Here is a 14281-nt window from a genome sequence, read left to right as displayed (position 1 = left end):
ATACCTTTATTGTTTTGAAACCGCCAAAGATAGAAACTGCATTATCAATTTCAAGGATCTGATTCCACACAACTCGGAAAGAAGACTCCATTCCACACAACTCTGCAGCCTATTGCTCTTGGACGCAGGGGTATGAACAATGTTATCTCATGTTTGTCTTGTAGTGACTTTTATGCTCACTGATCTAGCTATCTCGTATAATAGAGTTTTGAGTTCTTAGATCTAGCTATATCTATGAGAGTTCAAGTTCATAACCAAATTTGCTACAACTTTACCTTGCAGGCTCATTTATATACTATCTTGGAACTTTGTCGGGACGTTGGTGACGTTGGTGTTCGAAAAAAATGGGTTTCAATGCTTTGATGGTGCCTTAGCATAGATGGGGTGCAAATTAACCACCAATCCATTTGAGCTTCATTAGGCTCCTAGCTTAAGGAAATGGTGCAGTATTTGTTGTCTTGGTCTGGAAATGTACCTCCTACTTAATTTTGACTAATCTATATAAAAACGAGTGGCAAATTATATATAAGCGTGGGTTGCATTTTTTTTTGAGAAGATTATATAAAATGGTGGATTAACAAATGAGGGTAAATGATGTGTAAATGCAACTTTTAGGTCCTATATTGAAGTTTCCAATGCCAAGGTAAGCATGTAATAGGTGAATGATTTTCATGCTAAAACGATAACATTTGAGTTGGTTCTCAACAATTTTTGACAAATTTTTTGTTGCTTTAGTTTGCTCCACTTGCAACTTTTCTTGTTTTGAAAATATCTTTGTAATAACAATTTTATTGTTTTGGATTTAAGGCACTTGGAAGTGGAAACTTCTCTGCTGAATATGAAGTGTGACAAGTGATCTTATGTTTTCGTGTTTGTCAAATTTGACTTCTTTGTCCTTTAAAAAGAACAATGCCATCAACGCTTTCGAAGTATGCGTGCCTTGGGAAACCTATCGAGCTTGAGAAATCTTGACCTTGAGCGATGCTCCGGTATTCATGGTGGATCGGTTCATCTTAAAGGTAGGCACGTAATTACATTTATGCTAAGAATGCCTACCGTTCCAAGCCCTATAATATTATTTATTTTCTTTTCGTTTCATAAAAGATAAATTTATTGATATAAGTCATATAACCTAGAATATTACATCAATTGCGTGAACATTAGCAAGCTGCTAAAACAAAAGGCGGAAACCGGATACACTCAAAAAGAAAACCCCACCTAGACTCTTAGCATAGACAACCGATTCTCCCCGAACAGTCCCACCACCCCAACCCTAAGGCTCATCATCCGTCGCCCGCCCCCGCCCCAAGAATGCACCGGTCACCACCCGAACTTTGATCTACCCGGTTTCGGCTTAATGCGTTTAAAAGACCATACGATAGAGAATATTTTTGATGCTTACAAGTACAGGTTTTGTTGATGAATGGAGAATCTTTGAGTTGGATCGATGGCATGAAGATGCGCTTGACTATTGTCGTTGTTGAGGAATAGGAGTAGTATGATATAGTGCAGGTTTTAGTCCCACATTGAGTAGGTAATAATTGTAGTATGTCTACTCTCATATATTAGCAGAGTGAGTCCCATGTAATTATTTACCCTATGTAGATTTTAACTTGGTATCGGTGTCCTAGGGTTACAGGTTGGGGATTCATGTTTTCGGTCATTGGCGTAGACAAATCCGGCAACCCGATTGGTGATCACAATTTTCTGGTCGGTCTATTAGGGTTATATTTCTCCGATGGTTTTGGTGCCGTGGTTTTGTCTTTTTTGCTTCTTGTGGTCTAAAGTCTGCACACCTTGCCACCTTGGCAACATGTTTTGATTGATGTTGGTTTACAATTATCATGGGATTTTGTCGGCATGATCCGTTGTTCTCGAATCTGCTTTCTCCCTGTTAATCTTCTACTAATTTCTTTGGTGATACGTTGATGTCATCTTGGTTCACCATGGCTGAAGCCTTGGTAATGACCATCTTAATGTGCTTAGAGAAAAAAGAAAAAGAAAATATGGAGTTGTTGCTACTGTGTGTTTTGTGGTCGTAGGTTGTGATAGATTACTCTCTTATGAACACTTTTTTCTGCTGAAATTTCTAAGGTTCGAGCTTGTTTTAGTGAGCCCTCTTTTATTTTGATTGATATGGTAAGAGCTATTTTACCTGGACATTACTTTAAAAATTATCCGTCCATGTATCGTCCGTGTCAGATACATATCTACGTGTCCATGTCGAGCACGGCACGGACACACTGCATGTGATATATCTCAAATGTGAATGGAGACTCATTATACAAGTTGCAAATGTGTAATGCGGTCTTTGTTTTATACAAGTTGTCTTTGTAATCTTTACCACAATGTCAATGTACTATTTTTGAAATTGTGAATATACTTTCTCGTCTGCTTCGGTGAAAGGACTTTTCTTTGTGTTGACAAAGCTAGATTTGATGGATAAGGGAACAAATGCTTGTTGATGTAAGTATTAAGATCCTTTTCATTGTGAACGTCCATTAACCGCACAAAGTAGAACTCTTTTGGTCATATTTTGAATTTTTCACTAAAATTCTTTCTCCCAAAGACTTCATATTTGTTGAAGTTATTGGTGAAGTTTCTCCCAACACTTCAGATTTGTTGAAGTTACTGGTGAAGAATAATTTCTTTATCTCTTGGATTTTAATATATCTTTGATTAAAGATACAACACTTGTCAGATTCATATTTGTTTTAGCTTATTTTGCTCCTCTCCTATTACCTTGCTTGGGGTGCTTCTACTTTGTTGGATTGACTCAGAAACATATGTATTTGTTTGTTTTATTGGTGAAACCAAAAAGGTTCTTGAAGGAAGAGCATATAGGCTGCAACATCCTTGGGTAGGAGTTGTGAATCGTTCTCAGGCCGATATCAATAGAAATGTGGACATGATTGCTCCACGGAGTAGGGAGCGCGAATACTTTGCAAGTAGTCCTGATAACAGACACTTAGCAAGTAAAATGGGTCCAGAATATCTCATAAAAACTTCACAAAGGTAAGATACTAATAAGTTTTGTTTCCCTTTATCGATTATATGGTTCTCATTAGAAAGGATATGATACACTTGGATGGTATCATGAATATGGAAACTCATTTTTGTACTTTTATGTTTTGCAAAGACTTGGAGGCAGTTATTAGGGCACGATACCAAATATCACATCCTTGATTAACAAAACCATTGATGAACTTGAATCTGAGATGGACCACCTTGGCGTGCCTATTGCTCTTGACGCAGGGTATGAACAATGTTATCTCATGTTTGTCTTGTAGTGACTTTTGTGTTCACCGATCTAGTTATCCGTATAATAGAGTTTTGAGTTCTTAGATCTAGCTATATCTATGAGAGTTCTATGAGGCTTACAACAAGTTCTATGAGGCTTTCTCCAAGAACACGAAACTTGGCATCCATGAGGACTCCCGCAACGTAACCAAGGTTCTTTGAATTGCTCGTATCACTTTCGACCAAGAGTGGTGATGAGTTGACTAGTTTGAAGGATTATGTGACTAGGATGAAGGAAGGCCAGAATGACATCTATTACATCACCGGGTGAAAGCAAGAAGGTCGTGGAGAACTCTCCTTTCCTTAAGAAGCTCAAGAAGAAGGGTATTGAGGTCTTGTACATGGTTGATGCTATTGATGAGTATCTTTGTGGGTCAGTTAAAAGAAATTTGAAGGCAAAAAGCTTGTCTCTCCACAAAGGAAGGTCCGAAGCTAGATGAGAGTGAGGGCGAAAAAAGAAGAAAGAGGAACTAAAGGAAAAGTTTGAGGGTCTCGCAAGGTGATCAAGGATGTTCTAGGTGACAAGGTCGAGAAGGTGATTGTCTCGACCGTGTTGTGGATTCTCCCCGCTTTGTTTGGTGACTGTGAGTATGGCTGGACAGCTAACATGGAGAGGATCATGAAGGCTCAGGCTCTCGGGGATTCAAGCATGGTGGCTACATGTCTAGCAAGAAGACCATGGAGATCAACCCCAAAATTCTATCATGGAAGAGTGAGGGAAGAGGGTCGATGTCGATAAGAATGACAAGTCGATTAAAGATTTGGTTACATTCTTTTTTGAAACTGCCCTTCTCACTTCGGGTTCAATCTTGATGATGACCCCATACTTTCGCAACAGGATTCACGGGATGCTAAAGTTGGGTCCGAGCATTGACGAGGATAGTCGTCGATCTTGGTTTCCACAACGACATGCCCACCATTGGAGGATGTTGATGCCGAGGGAAGCAAGATGGAGGAAGTTGATTAAGTCTTCACCTATCTCATTCTAGTACTTGACATTTAGTATATTTGGGGTTGGTAGTGTTTTTATTTATGTTGAGTGTTGAAACTTGAAACAATAGTCTCAATGGTAGTGATTTTGGATGGTCTGTAAGTTGTTTCATCATGTCGGTTGTAGGTTTTGGATGGTTATTTTGCTACTCTGACAATTTTATATGCTAGTATACAGTGTTTGTCTAAAATCTATCTTATATCTATGAGAGTTCAAGTTCATAACCAAATTTGCTACAACTTTACCTTGCAGGCTCATTTATATACTATTGGCAATTTTATTTTATTTATTTATTTTTTAATTATTTTGATAAATGGGACATCACTTTTAAAGTGATGTATAGAGTTATTTCACATCACTTTACAAGTAATTTAGAATCTGAATGAGACGTCACTTCCTAAGTGATGTTAATCGGCCTTATTGATTTCACTTAAAAAGTGATGTTAAACGTTATGACATCACTTGTGGACATCAATTAAAAAGTGATGTAACGTTATAACATCACTTGTGGACATCGATTAAAAGTGATACAAAGTTATAACATCACTTGTGGACATCAATTAAAAATGATGTGAAGTAACATCACTTGTGGACATCGTTTAAAAAGTGATGCAAAGTTATAACATCACTTGTGGACATCAATTAAAAAGTGATGTGAAGTAACATCACTTGTGGACATCGTTTAAAAAGTGATGTGGAAAACCCTGACTTTTCACGTCGCCACCAGTTACATCACTTGCAAAAGTGACGTCGTATATTTTTGACATCACTTATGGAGTGATTTTAAATGTCTTTTCTGTTGTAGTGACCGAGGCGCCTTAACCTCCAACGAATAATACAACATCTTTAAGTACAATAATTAAGGCAGGTAGTTCATCCACTGAGGCGCCTTAGCTTCCCAACAATAATTCAAAGGCATTTAGTTCCTCCACCGAGGTGCCTTAGGTTATAACTAAACTACTAACCAGCCAAGCATATTCTATACTTCCATATTTCATGCTCAATTACAGAGTGGGTCGTCTCTGCACAAGTAATTAGGTTGACCCACCATTCTGCAAAACCATATACAATCATATATTTAAAGATATATCATTAACCAACATATTACCATAATTATATTATTTAAGGCTTTCTTTGCGTGTCCCTAAAATCACGTCGTATCTATGTCATACCTAGTTTCCCTGGCTACCACAATCGCTACCCAACGCCGAACATGTATATCCACATGCCTCCCCTCACATAATGAACCACTCCGTGCGTAGCTACCCTAAGTGGGATATCGCATACACGGTAACCCTCACACGAAAGCCGTTATGTGAGTATTGCCATTATTCGGCATAAAATATCGCGCGTCTCGTTCTAATTTTGTGAACGGAATAATCAAGCCACTATTCGGCTACACCAGAAGGGCCATTCAGATTCACTGAAACGCCAGAAGGGCCAATCATATCACATACGCCCATCACTAGGGCCAAATCACATGAGTTGTGGTAGCTAGGTTTTAGGATTTTTGTTACGTAATTTATTCAGGTATCATACCTTAGTATCTCATAACCATTTCACTTTATCACGTGCCAAATAAATTATTGCACTATACCACCATATTTGGAAAATCAAAATAATAATTTTTGTTCTATCTAATGTCAGTATACTTAATTGTACTGAAGTTCAACGTTTCTCGTTATAATATAATCCACATTATCACATGCCAATACTATTCATTGTACGATATCTAAGTATCTCTATATCAAATCTCGAAACTTATTATTTCATGTGCCAATCATATATTGCACTACACCATACGGAATATCTCAAGCCTTCAAAAATACTACAATTCATTTAAGTAATAACTCATAAAAGTAATCAATCATGTAATTTATTCGTTCAATATATTTATGTGAACTCAATTCACCATCAAAGCCCAATACTAAAGTCCATGAATCTAAGTCCGTATATAATTTAATTCTCATAAAAACGTATATATCTAAGTCTTATAAAAATTTCCCTCTTGTTACGTGCCAATATTATATGTTTTACACACTACTCACGTCAAATCTCAATTAGATAATGACAAACCAATTTTTGCATGTTTCCATAACATTTTAGCATTTGTTTTGTCCATACAATTTACAACATAAAATGTAGCACAATTAAACATTCCTCTGTCCACAATCAAAGCCCAAAAATCTAAATATTTAAAGACCCCATTTGGATCTATATTAAGTTATTTGAACCGGCCCCAAAACAAACTTAGAAACTGGCCCAAAGAAAGCACTAGTTAGTTTTGGCCCAAGCCCAAAAGTCTAAAACCAACTTATTTATTCGACCTGACCCAATTAGGGACATTAGGACCAGCCCACATAAAATTAGAAACTGGCCCAAAGAATACATGAAATTTTGTCCCAAAGACTAAACTGAAAAGTCCCAAACAACTAAGTTATTTCGGCCCAACCAAACAAAATAGAACTGGCCCAATCAAACCAAATAGAATCGGGCCCAAAGAACTAAACCAAACTAGTCCAAACTCAAAAGAAACTTGGCCCAAAACAACTTAAACTAAAACTGGTCCAAAACTTAACTAAACTGGTCCAGCTTAACAACTAAAACTGAAACCGGCCCAAACCAAATAGATTTCGGCCCAAGGCCTAACCAGCCAAACAGTTGTCTCCCTCCCTCACCGGTACCCGGTGAGTCTCCTCCACCACCCACCACCACCACCACCCACCGGCACTCCAACTAACCGAAACCACTCAGGAGGAAAAACCAACCAAAAGACACCGAAAATTGGAAGTGAGGAGATCGGTGCACTGGTCATTGATCTCTCGCGATCTCAAACCCAAACCGGTAGCCCGGCTTAATCCCGCCACCATCGATTCTTCTCCTCCTCTACCCACTTCCTCATTCCACCGGTTTTATCCCTCATGAAAAACCTTACCACTTTAATACACACAAAAAGTCGATTCATTACTTCGATCCCCCTTCATCAAATCTAGATCTGGTTTCGTGCCACCATTAACGCCGGACTCAAAGCTTCAATCTGCCCTACTGTCCAGCCCCCAATCAAGCCTCAACAACCAATAACCAACCCATAACCAACATCACAACAAAAAAAGGAGTTCAAATCATAATTCAGATGATTTCTTGCGACGCCATTACCGGCCTTTCAAGCTCCAACAACCCACCCAATTTCAATCCCGACGTCCAACCAACACACCACATCCAAAACATAATAAAAGTTAAAACAGTATATAGGGACGACTTCACTGTCTCACATTTTATCAATAGCTCTGGACAAGTTTTCCGGAGACAGAGTTTCGGAGACAGAGTTGGTTCTTCAAACAATAATCAATATGGTAAACGTAGTTAACCCGAAATAACATGCCGTACTAAAACAGAACCATAACACACCAAAACAGAATCCTAATACAGTATGTGAACAGAAAAGAAATCGACGGTAACAAGAATTTTATAAAATAAAAATCCATTAAATATCTACTCACCTGTATTAAAAACTCCACGAATCCATCATCGTCCGAATCGTTGCGCTTCAACTTTCTAGCAAGCGAGCCGCCTCCATTTTATTTTATTTTTTTTATCTAAAAATCCTATTCTCTGGAAAAATATGAATACATACCTGAGTTTGAAACCTAAACCCAACACAGACTCGGGCCCAGAAATCAGGCCCACATATCCCAAATCCAATCTAACAAATTTTAAATAAATAAATAAATAAATAAATAAATACGTATTTTAAATACGGACGTTACAATACGTATGCAACTCTTATCCCAAGAAAGAGTGCAACCATTCCCATCAGGTCGTAAACCCAAAATACTACTCCTCTACAGCATGTATGCAACTCAAAAGTGGCAATTAGTGAAAAACTATTTTGAGTTTGTGCGCACAATAATCTTTCTATTTGGCTGAGTGTTTAGCCATTCTAAAAAGTGTGGAAAGTGCCATTCAAAAAATTGGAGGGATATTTGGGTAGAGTTTGATTCCAACGGCAATCCTGGCTTTTGGGTAAAAGGAACCATAGTACAAAATATCGCGAAATATTGTGATATTTATCAAGATTTCAACAAATGATACAAAAATATCGTAATATGAGTAGAGATATATGAAATTGCAAATATCAATGATATTTCGACAATTTCAATGATATTTTGAGATATTTGAGGATATTTGGCAATATTTTGTATAAGTAACAATTTTATTTAATATTTACATTATATTTCAAATAAATACAAAATATATCGTGATATATCAAAAAAATATCCATAATATATACGATATTTGTCGATCTTTTGGATAAATCTACGATATTTACATGTGAACACAATGTAAATCTCCCCAAAAAGTATCGATAAATACTCATATCCCGATATTTTGTACTATGAGAAAGTACCTGAGGGAGGCTAATTTCTTTGCAGACCAAGTTGCCAAAAAAACTACCCGGGCCAAAAAAACTACCGGGCCACTATGGCAAACAAGCCATCAAGGATTTATAAGTAGGAGGCAAACACAAACATCTATATTATATTTGACTAGGGTTTGGACAAATTGGTGTAATGTAAGAGGCATACCTAGTAGGGTTGTTACATCGCCAATTTGTTACAAATTCTCTTGTTGCATTTTTTTTTTCTTCCAACCTATGTAAATGTTAGTGTAACTTTCTTATTCTTTTAATATAAACTCAATGCTCACTTAGCAAAAAAAATCTTTCTATTTGGCTAGGTTGAAGAACATTAGTAAAAGAAATAAATTAAAGTAATATCTGTTATTATTGAAAAACTAACTCGAATTGAATAAAGAATAACCTAACCTAGCTAACCTTTTAAGAAAAACTAACTCGAATTGAATAAAGAATAACCTAACCTAGCTAACCTTTTAAGAAAAACTAACTCGAATTGAATAAAGAATAACCTAACCTAGCTAACCTATAAACTTTTAAGGAAAAAAAAACAAAGGACTATGTACATGGTACAAAATTTCCTACACATCTCTTGTGAGCCGCATTTTTACAATCTGCTTGTGACTATTGGAGTGCATCTCACTATTGAAAGTTGGACTGGCTGCTGGCCTATATTCAGGAACCAATCTCCCTGACTTATACCTCACACCACATGCATTGCATAATGTTTTCGGCCCACTTGGTCCCACTCTCCATTGTGGTGTTTCCTCCGTACCACAATGTGTGCAACTTCTTCTCTTAGGAGGCAGTACCTTAACCTTGAAAGGCCCAACACGCTTAGGACTTCTTTTGCTCCTTTGCTTCTTCATTAACACATGATTTTCTTGTACTAGAACTTCATGCAGATCTTCGCCAAAACTGCGCTTCTTCGCATTAGACTCTATGTCCTGTTCTGGTGTTGTTGGAAAACTAACAAAAGAAGGGCTTTCACAAGAAGCGGTTGGGGAAAAACTAACTAAAGAAGGGTTTTCACAAGAAGGGGTTGTCGAAAAACTCTCACTTTCCAAAGAAATAGAATCATCACTAAAGTTGGGAACGAACCATAACCCTATCTCTTCTATTGGGTCGTTTGGTATACAAAGTGGTTCAAAATCCATTAAACTTGAGTTGATGAAACGTGGAGTTGTTTCAGTTTCTAAGTCTTCCAAGTCATCTAAAGCAAAATCTAGTGTGTCTAGAGTGTTGAGAGTATCTTGTATAGCCATCTTGAAGAAGCGGTACTGTTAGTTTGTATTGGACGAGTGGAGAAGATGAAAGTGAATGGTTAGATATGGAAGAGAAGGTTAATGGTTTTGGGACTTATATATAGAGAAGGAAAAAAAAGTTAATTGCTTAATGAAGAAGTGTTTGTAATGGACAAGGCGTTGCGCTTCATAGAAATTGCTCATACACGGAATTTGTGTCCTGCTAAGTGATAGCTAATAAGGATAGTCGAATTTGATTCATATTCAAACAGCTAGCTGTGACTCTTTGGATAAGTTTTTTTTATATGGTAACATGGTGTGCTTCATGGTGGACTTGTACACTCTAATAAAAATATTATAATCAAAATTATAATTGAAAATGTAGTATTAAAACGTTAATGCTAGACCGACTTACTCATTTGACCTATTCTTTGGACATAATGATGTGTCAAAAGTCCGTGTATATTGCAAACCAATATTATCCAAATAGTGAGTCGAAATAGTAGGTCTAAAAAGTAGGTCCGTGTATCACTACTCATATTGAAATAACCATGCTAAAAGTCTTAAACTATAGACAAAATAGTTTCGTCAAAAAGTCTCATAGTTTTACGAATATTTTGATCCAATGAAAACGCTACATTACATATCGAAACTGTGTATTCCAACAAGTACCAAATTTACTGAAAAGTAATGAATTTCTATTGTTTTTTTTTATCTTAAGAGTAACAAAATTATGTGAAATATGAAAAATGGGAAGTAAAACTATATCCTTTGAAATTAGAATATTCAAAATTAAGACTTTTCATACACTTATGACAAGATTTTATTTCTAATAACTATCGTTCTAGTTCATGCCATAAATCCTATCCGAATTAGAATATCATCCAAATATTCACCTTTGCCCGTTACTCATTTTCAACTAATTAGAGACGTGGCACCATATGATTGGTTGTATTACGTGTAGATAAAAAAGTTGACAATATTGAACGTTGAAAAGATTTCTATTCCACGTGAAAACTATGTTCTGGAAACTAATTTGTACCCTTGATTCATGTAAAACCAATTTAATCTAACAGTTGAAAATTTAAGTATGACGTTACAATATATCTGTCTTGCAAGGATAGTGTCACTTTCTTAAAAGCTGGACACGTAAAAGTCACACAATTTTGAAGCTGTTAAAGAATTCTTGATTCTTTGGACTTTGGACCTTGAAACTTTGAAAGCAGTACTTGAAGAGACGTGGACCCACGCATAGTTGGTTTTATGTTAGGAGACGTGTGAGTCCATTTTGTTCTCAAGTCCATTTTTTATTCTCGTACGCGTATTGTAGAGCAACTGAGCAAGCATCTCGAATGGGTAAATACTAAATACTAAATAGTCAACTTCTTATGGCGCAATGCAAAACACATGAGGTACTACTGTACAGCCTGTACTAGAGCTCTTCTCGTCTCTACCTCGTTTGAGCACGTCTGTAACTCTGTATCGCAATGCAAGTCAAGCGTGAAAGGATTTATGGCTAATACAAAAGATAGAGCTGAGCAGATATTGCAGAAACTTGACTGCAATACTAGCTTGATGGATCTAGCTAATTGGCACATATCTAGAAGATAACCCTGTGTCATCCGTGCACCACTAATATTGCTTTGTAAAAGATTTGGCATGAAATTTGTCCCTAGCACAGTGTCACTTGTGTATTGGCGTGGTACACGCAATCACAACAAGAAATTATGGCGCAAAGACAAAGCCCAATAATAATTTTGTCATAAGTCCATTTCAATTTTACTTTTCCCATAATTCTAAAATGTATACGTCATCATTTTTTATTTATAATTTCAGCTCAAGGAAAAATCGGGTAACCGGCATCATATGATATTTTTTAAAAATTTACATAGTTTTCTTTTACCTATGTAAATTTAAATTTGTATATGTAAAAAATTTACATTTTCATATACAAATTTCAATTTACATATATAAAATTAGATTTTCATATGGAAATATAAATTTACACAGTATTTTACATATGAAAATTTAAATTTACATAGTGATGTCGGCATGTGTTTTTGGACTTGGGTCAAAATTAAAATTGAAATTAAAATAGCCTCAGAGCGATTTTTTTTTTGAAAATTGCCCAATTACTTGAATCCCAATTCAGTAGTGTACCATTTCAATTTTGTTTTCAGATTATTAGGCCCATCCTACATATTAATGGGCCTGAAAGCTGAGAATGGTAGCAAAGGTTATTAACTATTAACCTGTCCATAAGTTTATTATCAAAGCCCAGATACTAAGATCCAAAATTTTATATTCCTCTCGTGGCGGGTAAGTTTGATGTCGGAATTTATGTGCCAATTTAAGTTTTGTAACAAGAAGGCGTTCAATAATAATTGTAAACAACTAAACTATATGGTTCATTCTCCACGCATACTTTACTTTGTCAATAGGAGACACTATGAAAAGAGGATTGCTTTCTGATCGTTCTAAAGTCATTCTTTTCTCTCTTCATTCCATAAGTTTAAATAGCACACATTCCATTACTCCTATGCATATTCCTCATAAAAACGAAAAACCTCAAAGTTCTTGCCAAAATGTCTCTATCCCCTCCTCATGTTAGAAACAATGAAATGATAGATTTCCGTTTGTATTGGTGCCACAATTGTCTAAGAACGGTAAGGATTAATTCGTCAAATCCATTTCCATATGCATGCCCGCGTTGTTTTGGTCAATTTATCTATGAACTCGAGGTATCAAGACCAAGATTCGTCGTTGACCTCACTGATCTTGATGCCTCGCCTGAGGGCCGGTTATTGGAAGCTTTATCACTCTTCCTAGAACCAACAGCCCGTCGGCGAAATCACAACTTTAATGGGAGGTACTGGGAGACCGAAACAAGGCCCACACCATTAACTAGACCTGAAAATCGTCGGTGGCCTTGGGTTATCCTCCAACCTACTGACGCAACTCATCATCCTACCAATGAAATCCCAGTACCACCTGCTGTTGATCCAAGGAATTTCTTCGTTGGGCCCGGTCTAAACCAATTGATAGATGAACTTACGCAAGATGACAGGCCAGGTCCACCACCTGCGCCAACTTCAGCAATTGATACAATGCCAATGGTGAAGATCACACCCGAGCACTTGGTAGACGATTCAGTGTGTCCAATTTGTAAAGATGAATTTGAAGTTGGTGTTGTGGCGAGGGAAATGCCTTGCAAGCATGTATACCATTCCGACTGCATTGTTCCTTGGTTGCGGATTCATAATTCTTGTCCTGTTTGTCGACTTGAATTACCAGAATCCGTTGCTACTAATGAGAGTGCCACCGAGGATTCTCAATCAACAAGGGCCTCTACAAACCAAAGGGTCAGGTTTTATGTTAGCGACGACGATGATCCAGATTCTGAAGTAGAACGGGTTATTAGAAACAGAAGGCGATGGAGATGGGGTCGGTTGTCTTCAATGTGGCCATTTCGTGGGAGAAGGAGGTATCGACATCTTCGTCCTAGGGATGACGGCGTTATTGCTACTCGTGGTGGTAACACTTAAATTAGTTTCATGCAATATAAATTTCAAACGTTGAAAATATTCTAATTACAACATATTTATTTCGTTCAAAATCCGTGCTCAAAATTGGATGATACTTTACTTAAAACAAACGTTGTAAATGATCATATCAATCAGCATATTAGTGTTCCAATCTTAAGCTAAGCTTAAACTGAATTCTTCAAGTAATATCCAATTGTCTTCGACAGCTAACTCATGGTGGCGCTCTTCGTTTCTTCTGTAGCATTTTACGTGATCTTTCTCCTCATAGAAGCAATGTGCATATACTTTGTGCTTAAAATGAATCGAAGCCCTGTAATATGGTGGTACCATAGCAAACTCAACTTATGGTATACTTATTTTGCCTTAATTAATTTCCTCCCATGTCTCATGCCCATTTACACCGGACCATTTTTTTCCCTTTCGTGTTTCATCACTAATTTCTTTCACTTCCTCTTGATCTATATGTTGCAGTTATCGCATTGGTCAGCAGCACGATACAAGCTACGAGTTCTGCTTAAATGTAATTAAATTGGCAATGTGTTATGTGTTTGCAATGCTCTTGTTTAGTTATTGGAATCCGATATGAGATGTACAACACATAAAAGCTGATTTCCGTCGACTTGTATATAGTCAGTTTCCTTAACAAAAAAAAAAGTATACAGTCAGTTTGCCCAAGCAAGCATTGTAAATGAAAGTCTACTTGTATAGTTGTATGGTATCCTAAATTTGAAAGAGACAATTTGAAACTGATGTCCCAAGAAAGAAATCAATATTCCTTGGAAGTACA

The 14281-nt window shown here is 36.8% G+C and overlaps 1 protein-coding gene, 1 long non-coding RNA gene and 1 pseudogene across 6 annotated transcripts; 2 read left to right on the top strand and 1 right to left on the bottom strand.

Moving 5' to 3' along the window:
• The first annotated feature begins 3265 nt into the window (after positions 1–3265).
• On the top strand, positions 3266–4481 carry LOC147490759 (heat shock protein 90-3 pseudogene; annotated as a pseudogene).
• A 4571-nt stretch (positions 4482–9052) lies between these two features.
• On the bottom strand, positions 9053–10066 carry LOC147490758 (uncharacterized). Its single transcript, XR_015198134.1, has 2 exons — positions 9232–10066; positions 9053–9178 (listed from the first exon to the last, which is right to left on the bottom strand). It is a non-coding gene; the product is annotated as an uncharacterized LOC147490758 (long non-coding RNA).
• A 2064-nt stretch (positions 10067–12130) lies between these two features.
• On the top strand, positions 12131–14237 carry LOC147490757 (E3 ubiquitin-protein ligase RZF1-like). Of its 5 annotated transcripts, none has more exons than XR_015199501.1 (3): positions 12131–13433; positions 13736–13841; positions 13966–14237. XR_015199501.1 is itself a non-coding variant. In XM_086567837.1 (3 exons), exons 1-3 carry the CDS (start codon positions 12535–12537, stop codon positions 14078–14080), a joined length of 1164 nt encoding a protein of 387 aa, XP_086423963.1. In that variant the 5' UTR covers positions 12131–12534; the 3' UTR covers positions 14081–14234. The 5 variants fall into 5 exon arrangements, 3 of the variants coding, with proteins under 3 accessions (XP_086423963.1, XP_086423962.1, XP_086423961.1); XR_015199500.1 differs by having other exon boundaries at positions 12131–13483; positions 13701–13841; positions 13966–14008; XM_086567837.1 differs by having other exon boundaries at positions 12131–13477; positions 13966–14234.
• The last annotated feature ends 44 nt before the right edge of the window (positions 14238–14281 follow it).

Source organism: Coptis chinensis, chromosome 6, assembly GCF_015680905.1.
Source record: "Coptis chinensis isolate HL-2020 chromosome 6, ASM1568090v1, whole genome shotgun sequence".
NCBI classification, from domain to species: domain Eukaryota; kingdom Viridiplantae; phylum Streptophyta; class Magnoliopsida; order Ranunculales; family Ranunculaceae; genus Coptis; species Coptis chinensis.
Note: the sequence above shows the minus strand (reverse complement) of the source record. Positions and strands in the feature narration are given on the sequence as shown.